The sequence below is a fragment of the Hyperolius riggenbachi genome, chromosome 8 (genome assembly GCF_040937935.1).
Source record: "Hyperolius riggenbachi isolate aHypRig1 chromosome 8, aHypRig1.pri, whole genome shotgun sequence".
In the NCBI taxonomy this organism is placed as follows: Eukaryota; Metazoa; Chordata; class Amphibia; order Anura; family Hyperoliidae; genus Hyperolius; species Hyperolius riggenbachi.
The window spans coordinates 157,669,599-157,694,185 of NC_090653.1; the positions used below are offsets into that span (position 1 = coordinate 157,669,599).

At 41.3% G+C, this 24,587-nt stretch overlaps 1 protein-coding gene and 1 long non-coding RNA gene across 3 annotated transcripts in view; one reads left to right on the forward strand and one right to left on the reverse strand.

Annotated features, from left to right (window-relative positions):
• Nucleotides 1–24,587, reverse strand: part of ATRX (ATRX chromatin remodeler) — a 201,346-nt gene that overhangs the window by 148,577 nt on the left and 28,182 nt on the right. For both annotated transcript variants that reach the window (XM_068247594.1, XM_068247593.1), the window contains 5 exons: nucleotides 17,088–17,200; nucleotides 12,038–12,090; nucleotides 7,113–7,162; nucleotides 5,497–5,609; nucleotides 2,646–2,765 (listed from right to left, as the gene is read on the reverse strand). In XM_068247594.1, coding sequence (XP_068103695.1) covers nucleotides 2,646–2,765; nucleotides 5,497–5,609; nucleotides 7,113–7,162; nucleotides 12,038–12,090; nucleotides 17,088–17,200 — 449 coding nt within the window. The remainder of the gene's footprint in view (nucleotides 1–2,645; nucleotides 2,766–5,496; nucleotides 5,610–7,112; nucleotides 7,163–12,037; nucleotides 12,091–17,087; nucleotides 17,201–24,587) is intronic.
• Nucleotides 15,702–17,233, forward strand: LOC137527149 (uncharacterized). Its single transcript, XR_011023142.1, has 2 exons — nucleotides 15,702–15,746; nucleotides 16,962–17,233. It is a non-coding gene; the product is annotated as an uncharacterized lncRNA (long non-coding RNA).

Here is a 24,587-nt window from a genome sequence, read left to right on the forward strand (position 1 = left end):
GAGGCCACTCAGTCCCTCGCTGTCTCTCCGGGTAGCTTATGCCCCCCCAATACAGCCCAAAAGCCTGGCCAAGTCGCACTTGTTATAAACTGTTCTAATTCACCTTTTTTCCGGCACCAGCAACCTCCTCCTCAAGAGTTTGCAAACACGATCACACAGCAAGCAGGAGATAGACTTTCTCAGGCTTCTTCAATGTTTACGTTATTTATCCAAGTAACAGAAATACAGATAGATACAGTTTATCATCTCCTGGCAAAGCAGACTTCCATGTTGCGTTACAGCTGCGTGAGTACCTTCCTGCTGAAAGTACCCAGGTCTTCTTGTATCTACTCTATGTTACATCTAGACTACCTATGTACAGCATACATTATATCAGATTACAGAAAGGAAGAACATACTTAGAAGTCCCAGTCAGACTTGCGAGCTATTGCGAAAGTAAAGAGCAGAATGACCTCTCCATCGCTCACCCCAGGTTTAATACCGACTAGGAAAGAGTTAAATATGACATCATCTTCGCCATCCCCTATATCAGTCTATTGGTGGACCCACTTGTGGTGTCACCATACACACCTACTCGATTAATAATCAATGAGGCATTTGACCTACATGCAGGAATGTGGATGTTTACCAAAACATGGCTGATGTTTATTGTTCTAGTGGTGGTACATGCCCAGGTCAGGGAGACCTGCGGCCTTGTACTAGAACAGCTTCTTGGTATGTTCTAGTTCTGCTGACAGAACTGCAGATTTTCTCTCTCTCAGAGAAAATCCCCTTAAAGGGCCGATCTGCACTCCAAGCCTTTTTGACTAACTCAGTCCAAATAACTGAGGCCTACTTAAATTATAACAGCACTTTGTCCCACATGCGTGGCCTGGCTGCGCTCCCATGGACTGAAGGGTACCGCACAGGCGCAGAATGCTCCCCGCGACAGGAGCGCACACAGCCAATAAAATGCGAAGACGAGCGAATCGGTCAGGTTACTGGCCCGCACCGGGCAGGTGCCTCCCAGGGAGATTATGAGGGACCGAGCAGCCTCAAGGAGGCTTAAGGAAGCCAAGTATAGAATCAGGTTAACTTTAAAAGACAACATATTAAGAACAGTATCACCTCCAATTACAGATTTGCATACATTTGGTGGGCGGTACCAATGGAAAGCTTCAGTCTCCCACCAGGTGCGCTTCTTGTCAGCGCTGTTTCTATTTATCGTTGCATTCTTGAAGCCGATTGGTTTATTATAGAACTTCTGTATACATAAAAAGGTGGCAATCTACCACTTCACTCGTTACTTACAGCTTTCCAGCTTGGGAAAAGACAAACAGTGGCTGTCCCACTTAAAGCTGTTTTTTATTGTGTGCAATAAAGTACAAGAGTTTAATTTTACACCAGGCGGTGCCAACTTTATATGGATCAATTATATACAAATTGACTCGCACACCAGAATAGAATGCAAATAATTTTGTATTGAAAAAGTCAGAGTAAAGTCACAAGTCATGTGAAATCAAATGGGCATACAGTATACTGACAGCAGGTTTAGAACAAGGGAGGGGAGGGGGGGAGTAACAAGTAACATGATACAATCATATAGCATAACAGCATATAATGCAATAAACAACAATACAGTCCTGAGCATACAAACATAGCATTATGCAAAGCGTAACCCCAGCCACAAAGTATTCCCTGACAGCGCTGTTTCGGGGGGACCCTTTGTCAGAGGGTATACAAGTGGCTCTTTCTGGCTGCTGTTCACAGCAGTCACAGACTTGTGACTTCACTCTGACATTTTCAATACAAAATTATTTGCATTCTATGCCAGTGTGCAAGAATTTGTATATAATTGTGTAGGGCCTACTGGCCTGGTTTACAGACTAATGCTGGGCATACACGGCTGCTGAGGAGGATTATCAATCGAGCCTAATGGCTCGATTAATAATATCAGACGTGTCCGATACCCCGCCGGATCGATACTTTGCTCGATACCGGCAGGGAGTACAATAGAATAAACGAGCGGCTGATTAGCAGCCGCCCGCGGGGACCGATCTGCGCGCACGAGCGGGGATGCACCGGCATCGAGCCAGCGGCTCGATCCGGCACATAATCGCAGCCGTGTATGCCCGGCATAAGCACCCGTTAGTCTAATAGCTTGCTTACTATTGTATACAGGTGTGCAGACCTATTGTTCTTAAAAGTGAACTTTATCTGGATCACCTTAGCGGTGCAGTTGCTACAAGCTTTGGCACACATTTTCCTCTTATTAGTGCTGTTCACAAACTTGCTTTTGATTATTAAACAAGCACATCACTAGTAAAAGTAATGTTTTAAAAAGACACATTTTACAATACAGAAACTGAAAGTTCAGATTGAAAGTTGCTAGGAGTTGTCGGCGGGACCAATGTGTTAATCGCTACAAGCTACAATCCCTCATTTCCCTGTGAACTAGAATGCTATAAAAATCCCATTCTCAGGATAGACAAATACAAAGACTACTTGTTGGCAACATTCAGCTTCCAAACGAGTTATGGTGCACCATTGGTAATTTTTGTTGTCGACAACATTGCAAAAGCCACCTTGTCGATATGCACCTCTCTGCCTACTAAAATACTTCCTGATAATTTTTTTTTTTCGTTTTATTTTCCTAGTCAACTTACCTGGACGTTTCTTAGGCAAAGACGAATCAGTTTTAACTTTACTTCGGCTTCTAAATTCTGGTCCTTTGAAATCATCTTTATCTTCATTCAGAACAGGCTCTGGCTGCACTACAACAGTACCTGAAAATGACAAGAAAATACAATTTATGCCATTCTATGTATCAGTCAGACAACCCAGGGAGTCTGAAAATAAAAACTGCCTAAAACTGGTGATTAAAAGTAAGGATCGCAGTGGAGAGTGGCAGAAATGGCAAAGAGGGGCCCAGGAGAACAGTGAATATGAATGGTATGCTTTTTATTGTAAGAATTTGAGAGTAGATTCTCTTTAAGAAAGGTCACTTGTTATCTATGCAGAAGAGCTTATCTGAGCTCTCTGGCCAAACTTAGTTAGCTACAGTGCTATTTTCTGAAGCACTTATACATCAAAGAAACAGTGGGAGACAACTTCAGATAAAATTAGCTCTGCTCGGTTTCGTAGTTTAATAATTCCTTTTTTTGTATAGCGCTTTTCTCCTGTCGGACTCAAAGCGCTTGTGAGGCAGCCACTAGAGCGCACTCAGTAGGCAGTAGCAGTGTTAGGGAGTCTTGCCCAAAGAACCCCTTACTGGCCCTCTGGCCTGATCGCTCCCAAGCCGTCCTCTTCTGTCTTCCCATTCGCCTGTTATTGGCCCTGGATAGTCCTCTGGTGCAGGGCCAACTGCGCATGTGCAGCTTGGCCGCGTGCGTGCTCCCGCAAAGTTCATGTAGCCGGGAGCACTCTGAGCCTGCGCAGTACTACTACGCAGGCGCAGAACGAGACGGGAGCACTACTGGTCATGCGCAGACTGGCCCCGACTGACAGATTTTCTGTGCTAGTAGCAGGCAAATGGGCAGTCAAAAGAGGATGGCGTGGGAGCAATCAGGCCGGAGGGTGCTAGAGGAAGCCACAAGTATGTATATTTTATTCCTGTGGCCCCATCTCAGATACACTTTAGAACAAGACAAAACGAGGCTCAGTAGTGTGTGTGGCCTCCACTTGTCTGTATGAGCTCTGTACAATGCTTGGGCATGCTCCTGATGAGGTTGCAGATGGTCTTCTAATGGATCACCTCCCAGACCTGGACTAAAGCATCCACCAACTCCTGGAAGTCTGTGGTGCAATGTAGCGCTGTTGGATGGAGCGAGATATGATGTCCCAGATGTGCTGAATTGGATTCAGGTCTGAGGAACGGGCTAGTCCACAGCATCAATGCCTTCATCTTGCAGGTTCCTCTTGCAGGAACTGCTGACACTACAGCCACATGAGATCTAGCATTGTCTTGCATTAGGAGGAACCCAGGGCCAATCACACCAGCATATGATCTTACAAGAGGTCACCCAACCCCCCCCCCCCCCCCCTCCCTTGTTATGCGTCACGTAGTTGATAATTTCCCAAACAATTACGGCATGTGTAAAAATCTTATTGAATACTCAAAAAATGTTTGTTTTACTGCATAAGGTAATTTTACCTGACATTAAATTTTTGCCTAATAGGTACTAGGCGGAATTCACAATGGCCAGTTGCATAGTGCATGCATTAAAATGTGTGTGAACTGCAATAGAGTATGAACTTAAATGTGAGAACAACACGATCTTCTACAAAACAGTACTGTGAACAGGCCCATAGAATTGTAAGGGCAGTGAGTGGTCATGCAGAATTATTCTACAACACAACTGAGCACTGTGAACTATATCTTAATGAAAGATTCCAGCCAATGGGCTTGATTCACTATCAGAATCTTTAACTCCAAGCTTCTAGAGCAGGCATGGGCAAACACTGCTCTCCAGCTGTTACGGAACTACAAGCCCCACAATGCATTTGCCTTTATGAGTCATGGCTGTGGCTATCAGACTCCTGCAATATATTGTGGGACTTGTAGTTCCTTAACAGCTGGAGGGCCAATTTTGCCCATGCCTGTTCAAGAGAGTGTGAGGCTACTTTCAATCTATGGGGCTGATTCACAAAGCTTTTCTGTTGAATTATCTCACAATTTACTAAGCATTCTATGCACAGAGGGAGATACTGCTTGCTTGGCAGTTGGAAACAGCCATTACTTCCCACAATGCAACAAGATTCATAGACTGGTAACTGTCGGTACCATGGTCCTGACATCCCACTGTGGGGGGGGGGGGGGGGTTTCCCCATAATATCAGCTATATAAAAACGTCCCCGATAATCGATTTGAGAAAAAGTAAAGATTTCTAATGGCAAAGGAGGTATTAGCTACTTATTGGGATAAAGTTCAATAGTGTTAAAATTCCTCTTTTACTTATTGAACTCATGAATTCTCTTTCCTTATAGGTTTATCTCACGCATTATCTCTCCTTACAGTTAAGGTGAAAAATAAGTAAGATGTGTAAATCAACCCCTATATCTGTTTCCTATTCCGAAAAATAGGATGCTCAAGGGTCGCATAGCTCATTCTTTATGCAATACATGCAGCCCATAGACTTACATTTTCACCACTACACCAACCACATGCCTCGCCTGGTAACGCACCTGCATCTCACGGGAATGCTTTGAACCACAAACTTGCCAGTGTGAAAGCCATTGAAACAAATAGTATTGCGTTTAGATGCAATTATATTGTCCAATGCACCGCAATGCAACAGACAGTGTGAAAGGAGTCTCAAACATACACGCAGGCTTTGCATGACTTTATAATAACCAGAGAAGTCTCTCTGTACTAATTTCTTACACTTTGTGCCCTCTAGTGGCTAAAGAAGATTAACCCATTTCGGCAGTTTGTTCCTAGAAGTTGTTAGGATGAAGCCAAAAGTTTAGGCCACTGGGAAAATTCTGAGTTAAGTTCCATATATATATCTCCCATACCTTTGGGTAAGCTTTCCATATCAACTTCAGGATCCGAGTTTGTGTCCGCAATTACAATTTCTTCCTTTGGCTCTTCATCCGACTCTACATATTTTGTTACAAACGAAGGCTTCCTACAATCCAAATTAAATCAGTCAGTATTCACGTCATCTTACTACAGTAGTTTAAGTATTTATATAGCGCCAACATATTACGCAGCGCTGTACAGAGTATATGGTATTGTCACTAACTGTCCCTCAAAAGGTACTCACAATCTAGCATCCCTTTATAGTAAAATTCAAGGGACCAGGAAAAGTAGTTCACTATATCAGAAGTTTACTACAGTATAATCTCGTTATAATAAACTCTGGTATAGTAAACATTTGGTAATAGTAAACTACCTTTCCAGGTCCTGGCCAATCTCCATTATAAGTCCACAGGAGCAGTGCCTTGTATAGTAAACTCTAATATAAAAAACTTCTGTTATAGTAAAGACTAGCAGTATGCAAGTCTTTGTGCAAATATTTGTGGAATGCAAAAAATGCTTACATTTTTTTAAATGCAGGCAAACAAGTCCAGCGGGAAGGAACCCTTATAAAAAAAAAAAAAAAAAAAAAAAAACTTTAAAAACGGAATTACTGAATAACTATTTTAGAGCTATCCAGAAAGCTACAGCAGGGCAATGTAGCGCTTTCAGAAATGTTACACCTCATCAAACATCCACAAATGATGTGCATGTGGACATGTCTATGGGTGGACAGGAAGTGGTTAAAGCACACTCACAACCATTTGGTGCAATGGTTGGAGCGGTTTCTCATACACACAGTACCTTGTTAGCATTCACGCAAACTACTTCCTGGAAGAAACTGCACCTGTGTGGTTTACACTGTCAAGTGCATCCATTTGGTTGATTGCCCATTGGAGTCCACGGTCAAATGTCTAAGAGCTGGTTTTACACTGGGGGCTAGTGCGCTGCCAGCAATCAGCAAAGTGCTTGCGCACTGCCTACCTATGCATTCTCACTGCAGCGTTGCAATTTGTCTATACTGTAATTGCATATGCATTGCATGCAGCATTTTGGGAGCAAAGCCTAATCGCCCAAAGAAAAAAATAAATCGCATATTTAAACTGCAGTTGCTAGACCATTGTGATATCCTCTGTGAGTGCATGTGTGAACCAGCCCTAATTGATACTCAGAACCCACAAACAAGAATTGATCTACATACTTGAGTAAGAGCTGGGGCCCTCTAGCAGCTGGCTGGAATCTCAGCAAGGGTAATACTGCATGAGGTTTGTATATGCCTATTTGTGTGTGCTTGCGTCAGACACTTTGGTTTCCTCTCACATTGCAAAAACAAAGAATTTTTTAGCCATAAAATTGTCCTTAGAATATGATAGTAGACAAAACTTATCCTTAATCACTTTGCATACAATTGTAAGAAGTATTTTAGGGAGTCACTGCCAAGCTACAAATATTATGGGAAAGACAACAGGCTACAAAACGTTGAATGACCGATTGTCCGACTAGACTCCTAATTTATATTTTTGTATGGGTGTTGCCATTCCTATCATGGCATGGTTTATACGTTGAAAGAAAGAGAAAGAGGGAGAGAGAAAACAAAACAAAAAGCAGCTACCTTTTAGAGCGAGGTGTTGATGAGCACTTAGCCTTTTCAGAGGAACTTTCCTGGTGAAATGGAGAAAAAAAATAATTAAATGATCCAGAACTATCATTTATCAAGTAAAATATAAATGTCTGAATAATTAAATCATGCTAAAGAATAGGAAGAGAACTCTAATGTATTTTATATGCAGAGTTTCTAGTGCTCAACTGTATTCATAGCAACTTTACAGCTGATCAGTCTGTCTTAAACTAGTACAGCTAGAACATAAATTGATGTTCTACTAAAATTAAAAGTATATGTAGGCCAGTGTAACAAAATACACCGCCGCACTCATTACGGACGTCAAATGGAAATGTTTTTGCATTCGTCCATGTTTCATTTGCATTTTTTTCCGCTGTGCTTAAAAATCGCAAAGAAAGGAACACAAAACACACACAGGAAATGTAATTTTTATTTTTTTTTAACCACTTAAGGACTGCAGTCTTAAAACTTCTTAAAGACCAGACACTTGTTTTCCATTCAGACCACTGCAGCTTTAACGGTTTACTGCTCGGTCATACAACCTACCACCTAAATGAATTTTACCTCCTTTTCTTGCCACTAATACAGCTTTCTTTTGGTGCTATTTGATTGCTGCTGTGATTTTTAGTTATTATATTCATCAAAAAAGACATGAATTTTGTCAAAAAATGTTATCTTTCTGTGCTGACATTTTTCAAATAAAGTAAAATGTCTACATACATTTTTGTCCAAATTTAGTGCTACATGTCTTTGATTAAAAAAAACAAAAAACCAATAAGTGTATATTTATTGGTTTGGGTAAAAGTTATAGCGTTTACAAACTATGGTGCCAAAAGTGAATTTTCCCATTTTGAAGCATCTCTGACTTGTCTGAGCACCTGTAAGGTTACATGAGGTGCTAGAATTCCAGGATAGTATTAATACCCCCCAAATGACCCAATTTTGGAAAGAAGACATCCCAAAGTATTCACTACGAGGCATGGTGAGTTCATAGAAGATTTTATATTTTGTCACAAGTTAGCGGAAAATGACACTGACCAAAAAAAAAAAAAAAGTTTCCATTTCTGCTAACTTGTGACAAAAAAAAAAAAAAAAAAAAAAAAAAGAAATCTGCCACGGACTTACCATGCCCCTCCCTGAATACTTTGGGGTGTCTACTTTCCAAAATGGGGTCATTTGTGGGGTGTATTTACTGTCCTGGCATTTTGGGGGTGCTAAATTGTAAGCACCCCTGTAAAGCCTAAAGGTGCTCATAGGAGTTTGGGCACCGTAGCGCACCTAGGCTGCAAAAAAGTGTCACGTGGTATCGCCGTACTCAGGAGAAGTAGTATAATGTGTTTTGGGGTCTATTTTTACACATACCCATGCTGGGTGGGAGAAATAGCTCTGTAAATGACAATTTTTTTGATTTTTTAACACACAATTGTCCATTTACAGAGCTTTTTCTCCCACCCAGCATGGGTATGTGTAAAAATACACCCCAAAACACATTATACTACTTCTCCGGAGTACGGCAATACCACATGTGTGACACTTTATTGCAGCCTAGGTGCGCTAAGGGTCCCAAAGTCCTATGAGTACCTTTAGTATTTCACAGGTAATTTTGCTGGCATTTGGTTTCCAGACTGCTCCTCACAGTTTAGGGCCCCTAAAATGCCAGGGCAGTTTAGGAACCCCAAAAGTGACCCAATCTTAGAAAGAAGACACCCCTAGGTATTCCGTTAGGAGTATGGTGCGTTCATAGAAGATTTTATTTTGTCACAAGTTAGTGGAAATTGATTTTTATTGTTTTTTTTCTCTCACAAAGTGTCATTTTCCACTAACTTGTAACTAAAAATAAATTCTATGAACTCATCATACTAACGGAATACCTTGGGGTGTCTTCTTTCTAAAATGGGGTCACTTGTGGGGTTCCTATACGGCCCTGACATTTTAAAGGGCCCAAAACCGTGAGGAGTAGTCTGGAAACCAAATGCCTCAAAATGACTCTTCAGGGGTATAAGCATCTGCAAATTTTGATGACAGGTGGTCTATGAGGGGCTGAATTTTGCGCAACCGGTCATAAGCAGGGTGGCCTCTAAGAGGACAGGTTGTATTGGCACTGAAGTGCAGGAAGCTCAGGATGTTCTCAAATCGTGACCTGTACATGGTAGCAGAGAACATAGGCATGTGATGTATTGGGTGCGTAGGTCAATAAGACCGCAATACATTCTTTTTGAATAGACCTATGTTAAGGAGAAGGCCCCAAAAAATGTTACGTTCGGAAACTTGGAGTGGTTTCCACCAAAAAGGCTGGACATGTTAGCTTCTTGGATTGGCGGTTGCATATTGTGTGGCATAACCGTTGGTCTCGGCCACATTTAAGTCGTAGAGACTAGCAGCGATCAGAAAAAAAAATTTCTGTCACTGCAGTGGGGTGGGTGAGGGTTTGGCCGGGTGATCAAAAGCCTGCAGGGGGCAGATTAGGGCCTGATCTGATGGATAGGAGTGCTAGGGGGTGACAGGAGGTGATTGATGGGTGTCTCAGGGTGTGATTAGAGGGGAGAAAATAGATGCAAGCAATGCACTGGGGAGGTGATCGGGGGGGGGGGGGGGTTGGGTGTCTGAGGGCAATCTGAGGGTGTGGGGGCGGGTGATTGGGTGCCCGCAAGGGGCAGATGAGGGTCTGGTATGATGGGTAGCAGTGACAGAGGGTGATTGATGGGTGATCAGTGGGTGATTCGAGGGGAGAACAGATGTAAATAATCCACTGGGGAGGTGATAAGGGGGGGGGGTCTGAGGGTGTGGGTGGGTGTTTGGGTGCCCACAAGGGGCAGATTAGGGTCTGATCTGATGGGTGACAGGTGGGTGGTGACAGAGGGTGATTGATGGGTGATCAGTGGGTGATTACAGGGGAGAATAGATGTATACAGTACATGGGGGAGGGGTCTGGGGAGGATCTGAGGGTGTGGGGGTGATCAGGAGCCCCCAGGTGGCAGTTTACGACCTGGGTAATTTACATGCTTGAATGCATTTGTGGGAAGAGATATATAGGACAAACTAAAAATGCTCTAAAACTAAGAATACAAAAACATCGATCCACAATTAAATTGGCCCCCAGAGATAGCCTGGAGGGAAAGGTTCTTACTACAGTAGCTGCACATTCTCTACTATGTACACCTGGTAGCATGGACAAATGGAGTCCATGGAGTGAAAAAATTATCTTAACAACAGAGGGGGCAACCATGTGATGAGATTATTGCAGCTGGAGCTACGGTGGATCTATAGGATTAGGTACAAGATGTCCTATGGGTCTGAATGAGGAGTTTGGGTTCGGGTGCTACCTACCACTATCATAAGGATCTGGTTGCACAAATTATGGTATGTGGAAGTGTATTCACCTTTGGTATTTTGTGGGCACCACATTTTTCCTGAGCTTTCTTATTTCATAATAATGCGCCCCCCCCCCCAACATTATTAGGAAATAAGAAAGCTCAGGAAAAATGTGGTGCCCACAAAATACCAAAGGTGAACACACTTCCACATAATTTGTTAAATATGTTTCCTTATGTTATCTTCCCACTCTAAGATCTCAAGGTGAGGAGATCTGACTGTTATGGCTATGACTGTGACTATTTCTAAGATCCTAAGGTGAGAGGGTCTGACTCATTTATCTTAATAAAATTGTTCCTAAATGTTATTTGTTGAAATGTCTCATGTCCCTATTCGAAAAGCCTCTCCTTTATCTCACTTAAGACCGTGAGGTAAGACGGTCTGACTTTATACACCTGGGAGTTTTGGCTGACTTGGAGATGATTTTCAGAGGCTGGTCAGTAACACTAATGTTGTCTTTTTGATTTGATTTATAGGGTACTACTTATCGAGCTAGCTTGAAGTTCCAGATTGCTCTGCATTGTGGGATGAGGAGTCGGATGTGCAAGATCTATGGGTTTTTTTTGCTGTCTTTGGGAAATACTTGGACTTAATATTTAGGAGGAAAATGGATTATGAACATTTGAAAATTTTCTCCATATCAGAAAGTATCTAATATTTTTGATAACGAACCTTAGATTTATTCTTGTTGTCCAGCATTTTTTTAAAAAAGTATTGGGACATGTTTCACTTTTGAGACTCCTGTATGTCTAGCCTGCGATGTCTGTCTCTGATTTGTTGTTACTGATGTGGAAACATTGCTATAATCTATCATTGGATGTTATTCTTAAAATCACCACCAGATGTCCTCCCTTTTTTCTTACCTTGTCTCTTTACTTTCTGCTAATCCTTATCAGTATTGGCCACAAGAGGTCTCTAGTGAGACCGTTACCTAATTCCAATGTCTCTATAGGAAATTTGAACTCAGCAGCTACCGTAGTCTCAGGGGCAGACACGGCAGCGCCGTAGCTATGGTGACGGCGCACCTAGTCACGCCGATGCCGCGGCCGTGTTTTGGGCGGAAATACAATATTTAAGCAGCGATCAGGAAGACAGTTAGTATCCCTGAGGTAGCTTTTGGCGTAACCGGTAGGACCTGGATCCCCACGGCCCCATCCTTCTTATACAGGGGTAAGCTCTGCGCAGTTGGTTGCCTTTACAGGCTTTCTTATTTTCTGGCTATGCTCTGGCTATGGTCTACTACACTTTGGTTTCAACTCTGGTTGTTTGATTTCTAGTTCCAATCTCTCTCCTGTCTTCTTGCTGCACGGGTGTATATCCTTTTCTTATCTATATCAGATTGGATATAGTTCTCAACTTGGACACTTGTTTTTTTGCACTAGCACCTTCTATATTATAGGATATGGCACCTTAATGTATGGAATTATTTCCTCTCATGAATTGCATTGCACAGGCACTTTATATGTTTTCATGCACATGTCCATGCCAGCATATTATTAGACCATAGATGCTGTGTACTTAATGCAAGAGAAAACACAAAGTACCTCTTCCACGTTGTTCTCCATTGGATGCAGTCTATGCGAAGACTTTGATTTAGCTAAAAGAGATAACGGAAAAAAGTCACTAAGAACTCAGAAGTCTATTCAAGCAGCAAACCGGTTCTACCCCATTTTGTAAACTATAGGAAATCTGTAAATACATTATTCTTTTTCAACTTTCATTTTAACACGTTTTACAGCATTTATTAGACATTTGAAATTGTTCTACACTGAACACTTCAGTGACATTTTCGGTTTTACACTGGCATGCAATCTAGGCCTGAACAGTATCTATTTTAAATCGAAATTGGGTTGGGAAAACGCCCGACCCAGGGACTTTGCTGAGACCAACAGATGTGTTGGATTGTGTCGCCAGGCGTCTTCCCCTATGGAGGATGGACGGAGACCCCTCTTCCTCGGGTGATGCTACAACTGGTGAGAATGTTGATGCTTACTCATAATTGCTAACTCTTAAACTATGATTCTGCAAATACCTTTTTTAAGATACATTTATACTTAGAATTATAGAACAAATTCTATTTTTTGAATTATTCAGTTTTGCCTAGATTTCTTTTTAACCTACTATAAGTAGTGTGCGCTTTGTAGCATGGTTTCAAAACCCTATGTTTTGGGGCAAAAAACTTGGTCACAAGAGCAACCACCAATCGAGCCCCAACAATGTGGCCACATTGGGCATGATTCACAAAGCTTTTTCTCCCGTTTTCACCTTTATCCATGTTACATTTTTAAGCTCCCAAAGAGAAAAAAATATATAGTTAAGGTAAGAAAAGTAATATTGAAATGAAGTAAATCGGGAACAACTTTCGTTTAAATGATTATTTTGCCTGTTGATGTGCTGGAAGGTATTTTTTTTAATCAGAAGAAAAATAAGTCATTGATGAGAAGTTTTGTGAATTGACCCATTGGAATCCTGTCAGCTGACATTCACTTACAACTGCACTGACTGTCATATTGACAACAAATGATGCTTGCGACGTGTAGACAAGCTTACAACAGTAGCTGCATTATGCAACAAAGGACAGGGCGTCACCTACAAACTCTGCTCCAGAACATATGGAAATGAAGGCCATTATTTTGCCAGGTGTTTTATGTCCATCCCCTGTGTATTCTACAGGGCTGTGGAGTCGGTCCAAAAATCCACCGACTCAGACTCAGTTTAGGATTCCACCGACTCCGACTCCTCTAATTTGCATATTACAATTTTGTTGATAAACAGTATGTAACGTGAAATTCGTCTCTTAACTGCCAACGCTTAGGAATTTGACAAGACAACTGAAGTGAGAAGGATATGTAGACTACTATATTTATTCCCTTTAGACTAAAACTAGTCCTTGGTAAGAGTACTTGTAAAAAGGTACAAACCAGAACAAAGAACATCTATCAGGCCCTAGGCAATGTAACTGTGGGTACATGTAAGAATGATGTGCAGGTACTCTGCAGGGGAATGAGGAGATTCTTCCTCTATTACACATTCTTCATGCACAATCTGAACCAGGTGTATGGGTGATAGACAACACCTCTGTGTTCAATGTGCACAACATTCTCAGTGGATTTCCTGCAGCTCTGTGGAGAGTGCATATGTAGAGTGTAGTACTACTGTGTAACAAAGTAAACCTGAGACAGATAAAATTAAAGTTTTATACATACCTGGGGCTTCCTCCAGCCCCCTTCAGGCTAATCAGTCCTTCGCTGTCCTCTTCCGCCACCTGGATCTTCTGCTATGAGTCCAGGTAATTGAGCCAGTCTGGTGTAGTGCGCATGCACACACTCCGCCGCCGGGAGCGTACTACACCTGCGCAGCACTATTGTGCAGGTTGCTCCTGGCTGTGGAAGCGGCACGTAGCCAGACTGCTCTGACTGACTGAATTACCTGGACTCATAGTAGAAGATCCAGGTGGCGGAGGAGGACAGCGAGGGACTGAATGGCCTTAAGGGGGCTGGATGAAGCCCCAGGTATGTATAAAGCTTTTCTTTTAATTCGCCTCAGGTACCCTTTAATTCATAGTCACCAAACCAAATTTTAACATAATATCAAATTATTTGTTTTCATGAGCAAAGAGAGTACATACATTTGCATAAACCAGCATCAATACAAAATTATTTTCATTCTTATGTGAACCAAAACATATGTTCTATCTCCATAGTTCACAGCTATCTCTTACATCTGTTATTTCACAGGTGATACATAGCTGTCATCAACATCAAGTCATCCAAATTTTCAGAAATATACAATAATCAATTAACGTAACATAAAATTAAAATTGAAAAAATAGAAAAATTAGAAAAAATTAAAAGAAAAAATTATTAAAAATTAAAAGAACAGTCTCTAAACCAGGGCACTACCCAAGGTCTACCCTCAAGTTCGAGGATTCTTTTTACATACAAAAACAGGGAACAAGCATGGGAAGTCCGGTAGCCCCGTCTTTTGCCAATATTTTTGTGAATAGTCTGGAAAAGGACATGTTTTTGAATAACAAGAAATACAAGGACCACATTATTGGTTACTATAGATTTGTGGACGATGTTCTGCTGCTATGGGAAGGCTCCAGGGAATTGTTCCTAGAACTTCTCACTGAGGTCAACTCCTCCCATAATACTATTAAGTTTACGGCTGAAACGTCAGAGAAATTGATTAACTACCTTGATGTAGTGATAAGTAAAACAGAGGGGAGTCTGACCACTAGTTTGTACAGTAAAGCCACCGACAGGAACAGTCTGTTACGGACAGACAGTTATCATGAGCCCAACTGTAAAAAAGCTATACCAAGAAGCCAATTCTTGAGGGCAAGGCGGATCTCCTCCAATGAGGAAGACTACATCAGAGCAGCTGACAAGCTAATTGAGAGGTTCAAGGTCAAAGGTTATGATCAGGATGTTTTAGAGAAACTTAAAGAACAAATAGGGGCATTGGACAGGAATTTATTGGTGTTTCAAAGCAGACATTTGAAGAAGAGACAGCAGAGGATTCCCTTTGTGTTACAGTACAATAACTTGTCAGGCACCATTCGTAAGGCAGTGAGGAGATACTGGTCTATACTGCAGAACGATAAGGACCATGGGCACCTCTTTAAAGATTATCCAGTATTTGCATATAAGCGAGGCAGAACTATTGGTGAGTTCGTGAGCAATAAAGATCTAGCTACAAAGAAAAAATCTAGGTTCCAGGGAACAATAAGAAAAGGGACTTTTCCTTGTCTTTCATGTAACTGTTGCAACGCTGTACTTAAAGGAGATTGGTTCCCACATCCCCGAACAGGTGAAAGGGTTAATTGTACTGGGTACTACACATGTGAGAGTGAAGACGTGGTGTACGCCATTAAATGCCCCTGTGGATTGTATTACGTGGGAAAAACCACTAGGGGGGTCAAAACACGAATACAAGAACATAAGAATAATATAAAGGGATATGCCAGAGGTGAAACACGACACGAGACAGCGGTATCCAGACATTTTGTGGAATGTGGTCATAATTCCATACAGCTAAGATGGCTAGTACTTGACCAAGTGGGTCCTTTACCGAGAGGAGGGGATAGAGAGCGGTTGTTACTCCAGAAGGAAATAAGATGGATTAGGAGACTAGACTCTGTAGCCCCTAGAGGCCTGAATGAGCAGGTGAATTTAAGATGCTTTTTGTGATTTTTTCCTTACAGGAGATGAACTGTGCTGCCGTACTACATGAAATTGACAAGCAATTGTATGTAACATTTATTACATTAATTGGAACAATGGAACTGTTATGCTGCGAGCGCAGCTCTTCATCTGCTTGTCCAGGGTAGACCTTGGGTAGTGCCCTGGTTTAGAGACTGTTCTTTTAATTTTTAATAATTTTTTCTTTTAATTTTTTCTAATTTTTCTATTTTTTCAATTTTAATTTTATGTTACGTTAATTGATTATTCTATATTTCTGAAAATTTGGATGACTTGATGTTGATGACAGCTATGTATCACCTGTGAAATAACAGATGTAAGAGATAGCTGTGAACTATGGAGATAGAACATATGTTTTGGTTCACATAGAACACTAGCACATTTAGGTGGTGACTGACCCGCCCTGTGAGGGTGGGGTCAGAAGTATAAATTGAACGTGGAGGTGGTGGGAGGTTACACCTGATGAAGGGCGGAGCCCGTAACATGTAGTGTGTATTGACATGCAATAAAGTTGAACGAAAGTTCCTGCCTGTGGAGTGCCTCCTTCTACTAGAATTTGTATCACGGTGTGGAGCAGGGGTGGTGTACCTGCCTGGAGGAGTTGCACCGGCACCGACTCTCCCGCAGGGATCGAGTCCCAAGGAGTCAAGTTCAATCATCTACCATTGAAAATTATTTTCATCTCATTGACCATCTTTATTAGTGACACGGCTACACATCAGGCTTTATACTTACAGCATAGATGTTATTTCGTATATATAAGAGATTCCTGTGTACACATCATATATACTGTACAGTCACAATCAGATATGTATATCTGACTTTAAAAATACGGGGACTGCTTTATTGAAGCAGCACAAGTAATTAATTTTGATTGGTTTATTTCATTTGTGTGGACTGAACACAGCTATTACTGTATATATACATTATTTTAATGACTTATCTGAGAAATAGAACATTATCACATTTTCTATTTTAATTACAGTTACAAATTCATTAGGAGTCGGAGTCTGTGCATTTTTTCCTGACTCCGACTCCAGGCACCCAAAATTGCTCCGACTCCACAGCCCTGGTATTCTATATCCCTTTGGGACAGTTTAGGACCACACATTCATGCCTTTTAACTGGGGGTAAAAGAACACTTATGCTGGGAGTACACGGGTGAAATCTGGTGCTCGATTCTGCGCCCAATCGTTTTGCCTGCTCGATTCTCTTATCTTCCACTCATTTTACTTACCCTTTTTTCAATTCACTTCAATAGGAAATCGAGCGGCAAAACGATTGAACGGTGATCGGACATGTCGGAAATCATCTGCACAACCATCTTATCAGCTCAGAATCGAGCAGTGTTTTCCAGCATAAAGCTAAGCAATTTCAGTTAACTCACATGTATTCTTGTCTGCTGATTGTCTTGTAGGAGAAGTTGTATCCTCGGACTCTTCTGAGGAATGAGCTAAATATTCGTGAAGCTTCTGCACCAATGTATTCAACTTGCTTTCACTAGAAGAAAATAAACAAACAATCATACAAAAACTGAAAGTATTCCATTATAAAAGAAAAACATTTTTTTTTCATTTTATACAAATAAGTGAAGAATAAAGAAATAATGTACAATTGCACTGGAGAGACACAAAGCTGTCTGTTTAGATGTATGCGCTTTTTCATAATACACTGTTGGATGCATTTTCCTTGTGCGTTGGGGATCCAATACAAACAAAGACACATGAAAAGGTATAGCATCCAAAAGAGAAAGCTCAGAACATCTGATCAGTTAAAATGCTTGTGCTTTTAGTGTAAGCCACCTCTAAGGGCGATTTCATACTATGCGCATTGTACAAGCGCATAATGTGTTACACCACATTTGAATGCACAACTGTAGGTGCATGTTTATTGCTGTGTTGTAACATATCCTACATTTGGAAACCAGAATTATGCCAAACACTGCACTGGAAGCTACTGGACAGGGCCACAGGGTTGTAGGATATTATATTCCAAATTCAGTAAAACATAAGTACTGTATCCAATTCAGCAACCATACTCTATGCCTGCATATCAGTATTCCTGAACCCAGCAATAAATTCAGCAAACCTAGAAATTGAAGTGACCGTGCCTAATTTAATAATGCAATCCCACCTGGAATTCTAAATTAGAATCCCAGTGGTGGAACATGGTTCCCAAAGAGACAAACTACTATGGTTGATAATACAACAACATTTTGTGCAAAACGATTTATGTGCAACAGACAATACAACAAATAAGCGATATTCACATTTGGAAAGTGCTGGTACAATACAAATAAATATACAGTCCTGGCCAAAAGTTTTGAGAGACTCAAAAATATTAGTTTTCACACAGCTTGCTGCTAAACTGCTTTTAGATCTTTGTTTCAGTTGTTTATGTGATATACTGAAATATAATAATAAGCACTTTACACATTTCAAAGGCTTTTATTGACAATTACATGCGATTTATGCAAAGAGTCAGTATTTGCAGTGTTGGCCATTCTTTTTCAGGACTTCTGCAATTCGACTGGGCATGCTCTCAATCAACTTCTGGGCCAAATCCTGACTGATAGCAACCCATTCTTTCATAATCACTTCTTTGAGTTTCTCAGAATTAGTTTTTTTTGTTTGTTCGCCCACCTCTTGAGGAATGACCACAAGTTCTCAATGGGATTAAGATCTGGGGAGTTTCCAGGCCATGGACCCAAAATTTCAAAGTTTTGTTCCCCGAGCCACTTAGTTATCACTTTTGCCATAGGACACGGTGCTCCATTGTGCTGGAAAATGCATTGTTCTTCACCAAACTGTTGTTGGATTGTTGGAAGAAGTTGCTATTGGAGTGTGTTTTGGTACCATTCTTTACTCATGGCTGTGTTTTTGGCAAAATTGTGAGTGAGCCCACTCCCTTGGTTGAGAAACAACCCCACACATGAATAGTCTCAGGATGCTTTACTGCATGACACAGGACTGATGGTAGCGCTCACCTTTTCTTCTCCCGACAAGGCTTTTTCCAGATGCCCCAAACAATCGGGCATAATGATCTCCAGCCTTGTGCTTGTCAACATTCTCACCTGAGTTAACAAGACGATTACTGAAATGATCTCAGCAGGTCCATTAATGACAGCAATGAAATGCAGTGGAAAGTTTTTTTGGGATCCAGTTAATTTTCATGGCAAAGAAGGACTATGCAATTCATCTGAACACTCTTCATAACATTCTGGGGTATATGCAAATTGCTATTATAAAAACGGAAGCACCAGCTTTTCTAATTTCCAATATTTTTGACAGACTCAAAACTTTTGGCCAAGACTGTACTCACTCCAACTTGAATTATCGCAAATACCTTCTGTTTTAAAAAGGCATATTTTTGTTTAACATTCTGAAGAAAAAAGGAACACCCCCCCAACAGTGAGGCCTTAGGTCCACTAGCAGCACAGATGCCTATAGGGGTAAAATGAGGTGTGGAGATTTAAAAAAAAGTTTCAGATGAAATTTAACTTGTGCTAGGTTTTTTGATACAATAAGTACAGCACCGTATAATCGAGAGAAAATTAGGAAAGTACTGAATTTAAACAAAATGGTCAATTGTACCTGACTCCTAGGATTTGTCACGCACCTGTGCCACTATTATATGCACACTAAGTTGACCATTGATTTAATTATTTTCTTCAAAGACCACACACAGTAAGAGAAACTAAAGAAATAACTTTTCCTAATTTGGATACACTGGCTTTATATAGATATATGTACAGGAAATTAGTATAAAGAACTAACGACACCCATGCTAACCTAGAAATAAAACACACACATATATAAGTAGATAAATACCAGTTCTACTTACATAACAGATGTATTGTGCTATCCATGTAATGATTCCTGTGAATTTTATAAAGGAAAAGCAGAAAATCCTATTCTAGGCAGTGGCCATCTTGCCAAGCTAATACTGACATCATATCCTCCCTGACTCTTGTTTTCCCCCTCCCTTCTCTTGCTCATTGTGTATTCATTAGCTGCCCTCCTCCCAGAGTCTTCAGACACACCCACTGAGGTGTATACTAGGAACTACACTGTGCATCCTCCAATCACTGAGTCACCTCAGCCTTGCTTGTAAACACAAGTAAGCAGAGGTGTTTCAGATAAGAACGCTAGGCAGGGAAATAAATGGAAGAGGAGAAATAGATTATAGATAAAAATAACTCCCAGCATTCAACTCTTTGGCACTGTTTGGCACTAGAGCCAATGCTAATAAAGTATGTGATAACTCCAAACCATAACAGCAGAAAAAGTTTAGCAAGTTTTGAATGCAGGATTAGCATCTTTATCACTTAATACCTCCAGACCAGTTGCTGTTGAAATTTGATTTTTATGGTGACAATACCGCTTTAACAACTGTTACCAACTAAATACCAAAATTAAGAAAAAACATGCCATGTATGGATAAACTAATAAAAAAAGCGTGATCGTTAAATGGTGCTAGGCCACGGGCGCTATCCCCTGCATGGCGTGCACAGACGCATCCCACTCGCCTGTCCCCCAACCGCTGTCCGAAGTATATGCACACAGTGAGATGTTTGGCAGTTGAAAACAGGGGTTTTATTATATAGGATTTTAGTACCACGCACTGCTAACCACATCCTTGTGCCTTTAATAAAAGGGACCTTAATTATTTTCTCCATTCCAAGTAAATAGGTGAAGAAAAACAATTTTGAGTATTTAAAATAGGGGTTTAAAGCAGGGCTGTGGAGTCTGTACAAAAATCCACCGACTCAGACTCCTCAGTTTAGGATTCCACCGACTGACTCCTCTAATTTGCATATTAAAATCTTGTTGATTGAAAGTTTGTAACATGAAATTCTTCTTCTCTTAACTGCCAACGCTTAGGAATTTTAAAAGACAACTGAAGTAGGAAGGATATGTAGACTGCCATATTTATTCCCTTTAGTCAGACTAAAACTAGTCCTTGAAGTACTTGAAAAGAGTACAGACCAGAACAAAGAGCATCTATCAGTCCCAAGGCAACGTGACTGTGGGTACATGTAAAAGTGATGTGCAGGTACTCTGCAGGGGAATGAGGAGATTCTTCCTCTATTACACATTCTTTATGCACAATCAACCAGGTTTAGGGGTGATAGACAACACCTCTGTGTTCAATGTGCACAACATTCTCAGTGGATTCCCTGCAGCTCTGTGGGGAGTGCATATGTAGAGTATAGTACTACTGTGTAACAAAGTAAACCTGAGACAGATGAAATTTAAAGTTTTATACATACCTGGGGCTTCCTCCAGTCCCCTTCAGACTAATCAGTCCCTCGCTGTCCTCCACCGCCACCTGCATCTTCTGCTATGAGTCCAGGTACTTGAGCCAGTCTGGCGTAGTGCGCATGCACACACTCCGCTACCGGGAGTGTACTACAGCTGCGCAGCACTATTGTGCAGGTACAGAATGCTCCTGACTGTAGGAGCGGCACGCGGCCAGACTGCGCTGATTGGCTGAATTACCAGGACTCATAGCAGAAGATCCAGGTGGTGGAGAAGGACAGCGAGGAACTGATTAGCCTGAAGGGGGCTGGAGGAAGTCCCAGGTATGTATAAAACTTTTCTTTTCATCCGTCTCAGGTACCCTTTAATTCGTAGTCACCAAACCAAATTTTAACATCAAATTTTTTGATTACATGAGCAAAGAGATTGCATACATTTGCATACATGAGCATCAACACAGATTTCCATCTCAATGACCATCTCTATTAGTGACACCGCTACACATCAGGCTTTACAGTGAGTGCAGAATTATTAGGCAAATGAGTATTTTGACCACATCATCCTCTTTATGCATGTTGTCTTACTCCAAGCTGTATAGGCTTGAAAGCCTACTACCAATTAAGCATATTAGGTGATGTGCATCTCTGTAATGAGAAGGGGTGTGGTCTAATGACAACACCCTATATCAGGTGTGCATAATTATTAGGCAACTTCCTTTCCTTTGGCAAAATGGGTCAAAAGAAGGACTTTACAGGCTCAGAAAAGTCAAAAATAGTGAGATATCTTGAAGAGGGATGCAGCACTCTTAAAATTGCAAAGATTCTGAAGCGTGATCCTCGAACAATCAAGCGTTTCATTCAAAATAGTCAACAGGGTCGCAAGAAGCGTGTGGAAAAACCAAGGCGCAAAATAACTGCCCATGAACTGAGAAAAGTCAAGATTGCAGCTGCCAAAATGCCACTTGCCACCAATTTGGCCATATTTCAGAGCTGCAACATCACTGGAGTGCCCAAAAGCACAAGGTGTGCAATACTCAGAGACATGGCCAAGGTAAGAAAGGCTGAAAGACGACCACCACTAAACAAGACACACAAGCTAAAACGTCAAGACTGGGCCAAGAAATATCTCAAGACTGATTTTTCTAAGGTTTTATGGACTGATGAAATGAGAGTAAGTCTTGATGGGCCAGTTGACTGGATTGGTAAAGGGCAGAGAGCTCCAGTCCGACTCAGACGCCAGCAAGGTGGAGGTGGAGTACTGGTTTGGGCTGGTATCAAAGATGAGCTTGTGGGGCCTTTTCAGGTTGAGAATGGAGTCAAGCTCAACTCCCAGTCCTACTGCCAGTTTCTGGAAGACACCTTCTTCAAGCAGTGGTACAGGAAGAAGTCTGCATCCTTCAAGAAAAACATGATTTTCATGCAGGACAATGCTCCATCACACACGTCCAAGTACTCCACAGCATGGCTGGCAAGAAAGGGTATAAAAGAAGAAAAAGTAATGACATGGCCTCCTTGTTCACCAGATCTGAAGCCCATTGAGAACCTGTGGCCCATCATAAAATGTGATATTTACAAGGAGGGAAAACAGTACACCTCTCTGAACAGTGTCTGGGAGGTTGTGGTTGCTGCTGCACGCAATGTTGATGGTGAACAGATCAAAACACTGACAGAATCCATGGATGTCAGGCTTTTGAGTGTCCTTGCAAAGAAAGGTGGCTATATTGGTCACTGATTTGTTTTTGAATGTCAGAAATGTATATTTGTGAATGTGGAGATGTTAAATTGGTTTCACTGGTAAAAAATAAATAATTGAAATGGGTATATATTTGTTTTTGTTAAGTTGCCTAATAATTATGCACAGTAATAGTCACCTGCACACACAGATATCCCCCTAAAATAGCAAAAACTAAAAACAAACTAAAAACTACTTTCAAAAATATTCAGCTTTGATATTAATGAGTTTTTGGGGTTAATTGAGAACATGGTTGTTCAATAATAAAATTATTCCTCAAAAATACAACTTGCCTAATAATTCTGCACTCCCTGTATTCTTACAGTATAGATGTTATTTAGTATATATAAGAGATTCCTGTGTACACATCATATACAGTGGGTTGCAAAAGTATTCAGCCGCCTTGAAGTTTTCCACATTTTGTCACATTACTGCCACAAACATGCATCAATTTTATTGGAATTCCACGTGAAAGACCAATACAAAGTGGTGTACACGTGAGAAGTGGATCAAAAATCATACATCATTCCAAACATTATTTACAAATAAATAACTGCAAAGTGGGGTGTGCGTAATTATTTGGCCCCGAGTCAATACTTTGTAGAACCACCTTTTGCTGCAATTACAGCTGCCAGTCTCTACCAGCTTTCCACATCTAGAGACTGAAATCCTTGCCCATTCTACTTTGCAAAACAGCTCCAGCTCAGTCAGATTAGATGGACAGCGTTTGTGTACAGCAGTTTTCAGATCTTAGCAAAGAAATGAACAGCGCTACTTAAAAACAGATAAGTGCCTACCTGCAAGAGAGTGCAAGCCCCACTTGTGGGATAAAATACACACCTAGCATACACATAACCTGTCTACCACTGGAGGATGTTGGTTTCCTGTAACAGCTTGCATGCAAGCCTGGGTGCGCTACCAAGTAAAATCGAAAATTGAAAATTGTGCAAAAGGTGTAGATTGTAGGCCATTTGGAGGCGGCCTGGTGATGCGCTGGTCCACCTTTTGCACAATTTTCAATTTTCTATTTTACTTGGTAGCACACCCAGGTTATGCATATGCATTGGTTAGGATTTAGTTAGTGTTAGGTCCCCTCCCATAGGGGGGTGTGCGACTTCTCCGCAGTGGGAGGGACAAGTACTTAAGTTGCATGCAAGCTGTTACAGGAAACCAACATCCTCCAGTGGTAGACAGGTTATGTGTATGCTAGGTGTGTATTTTATCCCACAATTGGGGCTTGCACTCTCTTGCAGGTAGGCACTTATCTGTTTAAGTAGCGCTGTTCATTTCTTTGCTATGTATTAATTTAATTCATTTTTGGTCAGCTGCTCCCACTTAGCAGCCTTGCTTTTGGTGTATATGCAAAGCTTCTGTTGAGGTTCAAGGTGCGTTTACAGTTTTTGAGGGGGCCCAGCACACCTGATTGTAGGCCATTCGGAGGTGGCCTGGTGATGCGCTGATCCACCTTTTGCACAATTTTCAGTTTTCAGATCTTGCCACAGATTCTCGATTGGATTTAGATCTGGACTTTGACTGGGCTATTCTAACACATGTATATGTTTTGTTTTAAACCATTCCATTGTTGTCCTGGCTTTATGTTTAGGGTCATTGTCCTGCTGGAAGGTGAACCTCCGCCCCAGTCCCAAGTCTTTTGCAGTCTCCAAGAGGTTTTCTTCCAAGTTTACTCTGCATTTGGCTCCATCCATCTTCCCATTAACTTCCCTGTCCCTGCTGAAGAGATGCCCCCCCGAGCAGGATGCTGCCACCACCATATTTGACAGTGGGGATGGTGTGTTCAGAGTGATGTGCAGTGTTAGTTTTCCGTCAATGAGAAACGTCAATGATATTGCTGTGCACAGAATGTACAAGTACTTGGTTAGAAACCGAGCTGCTAG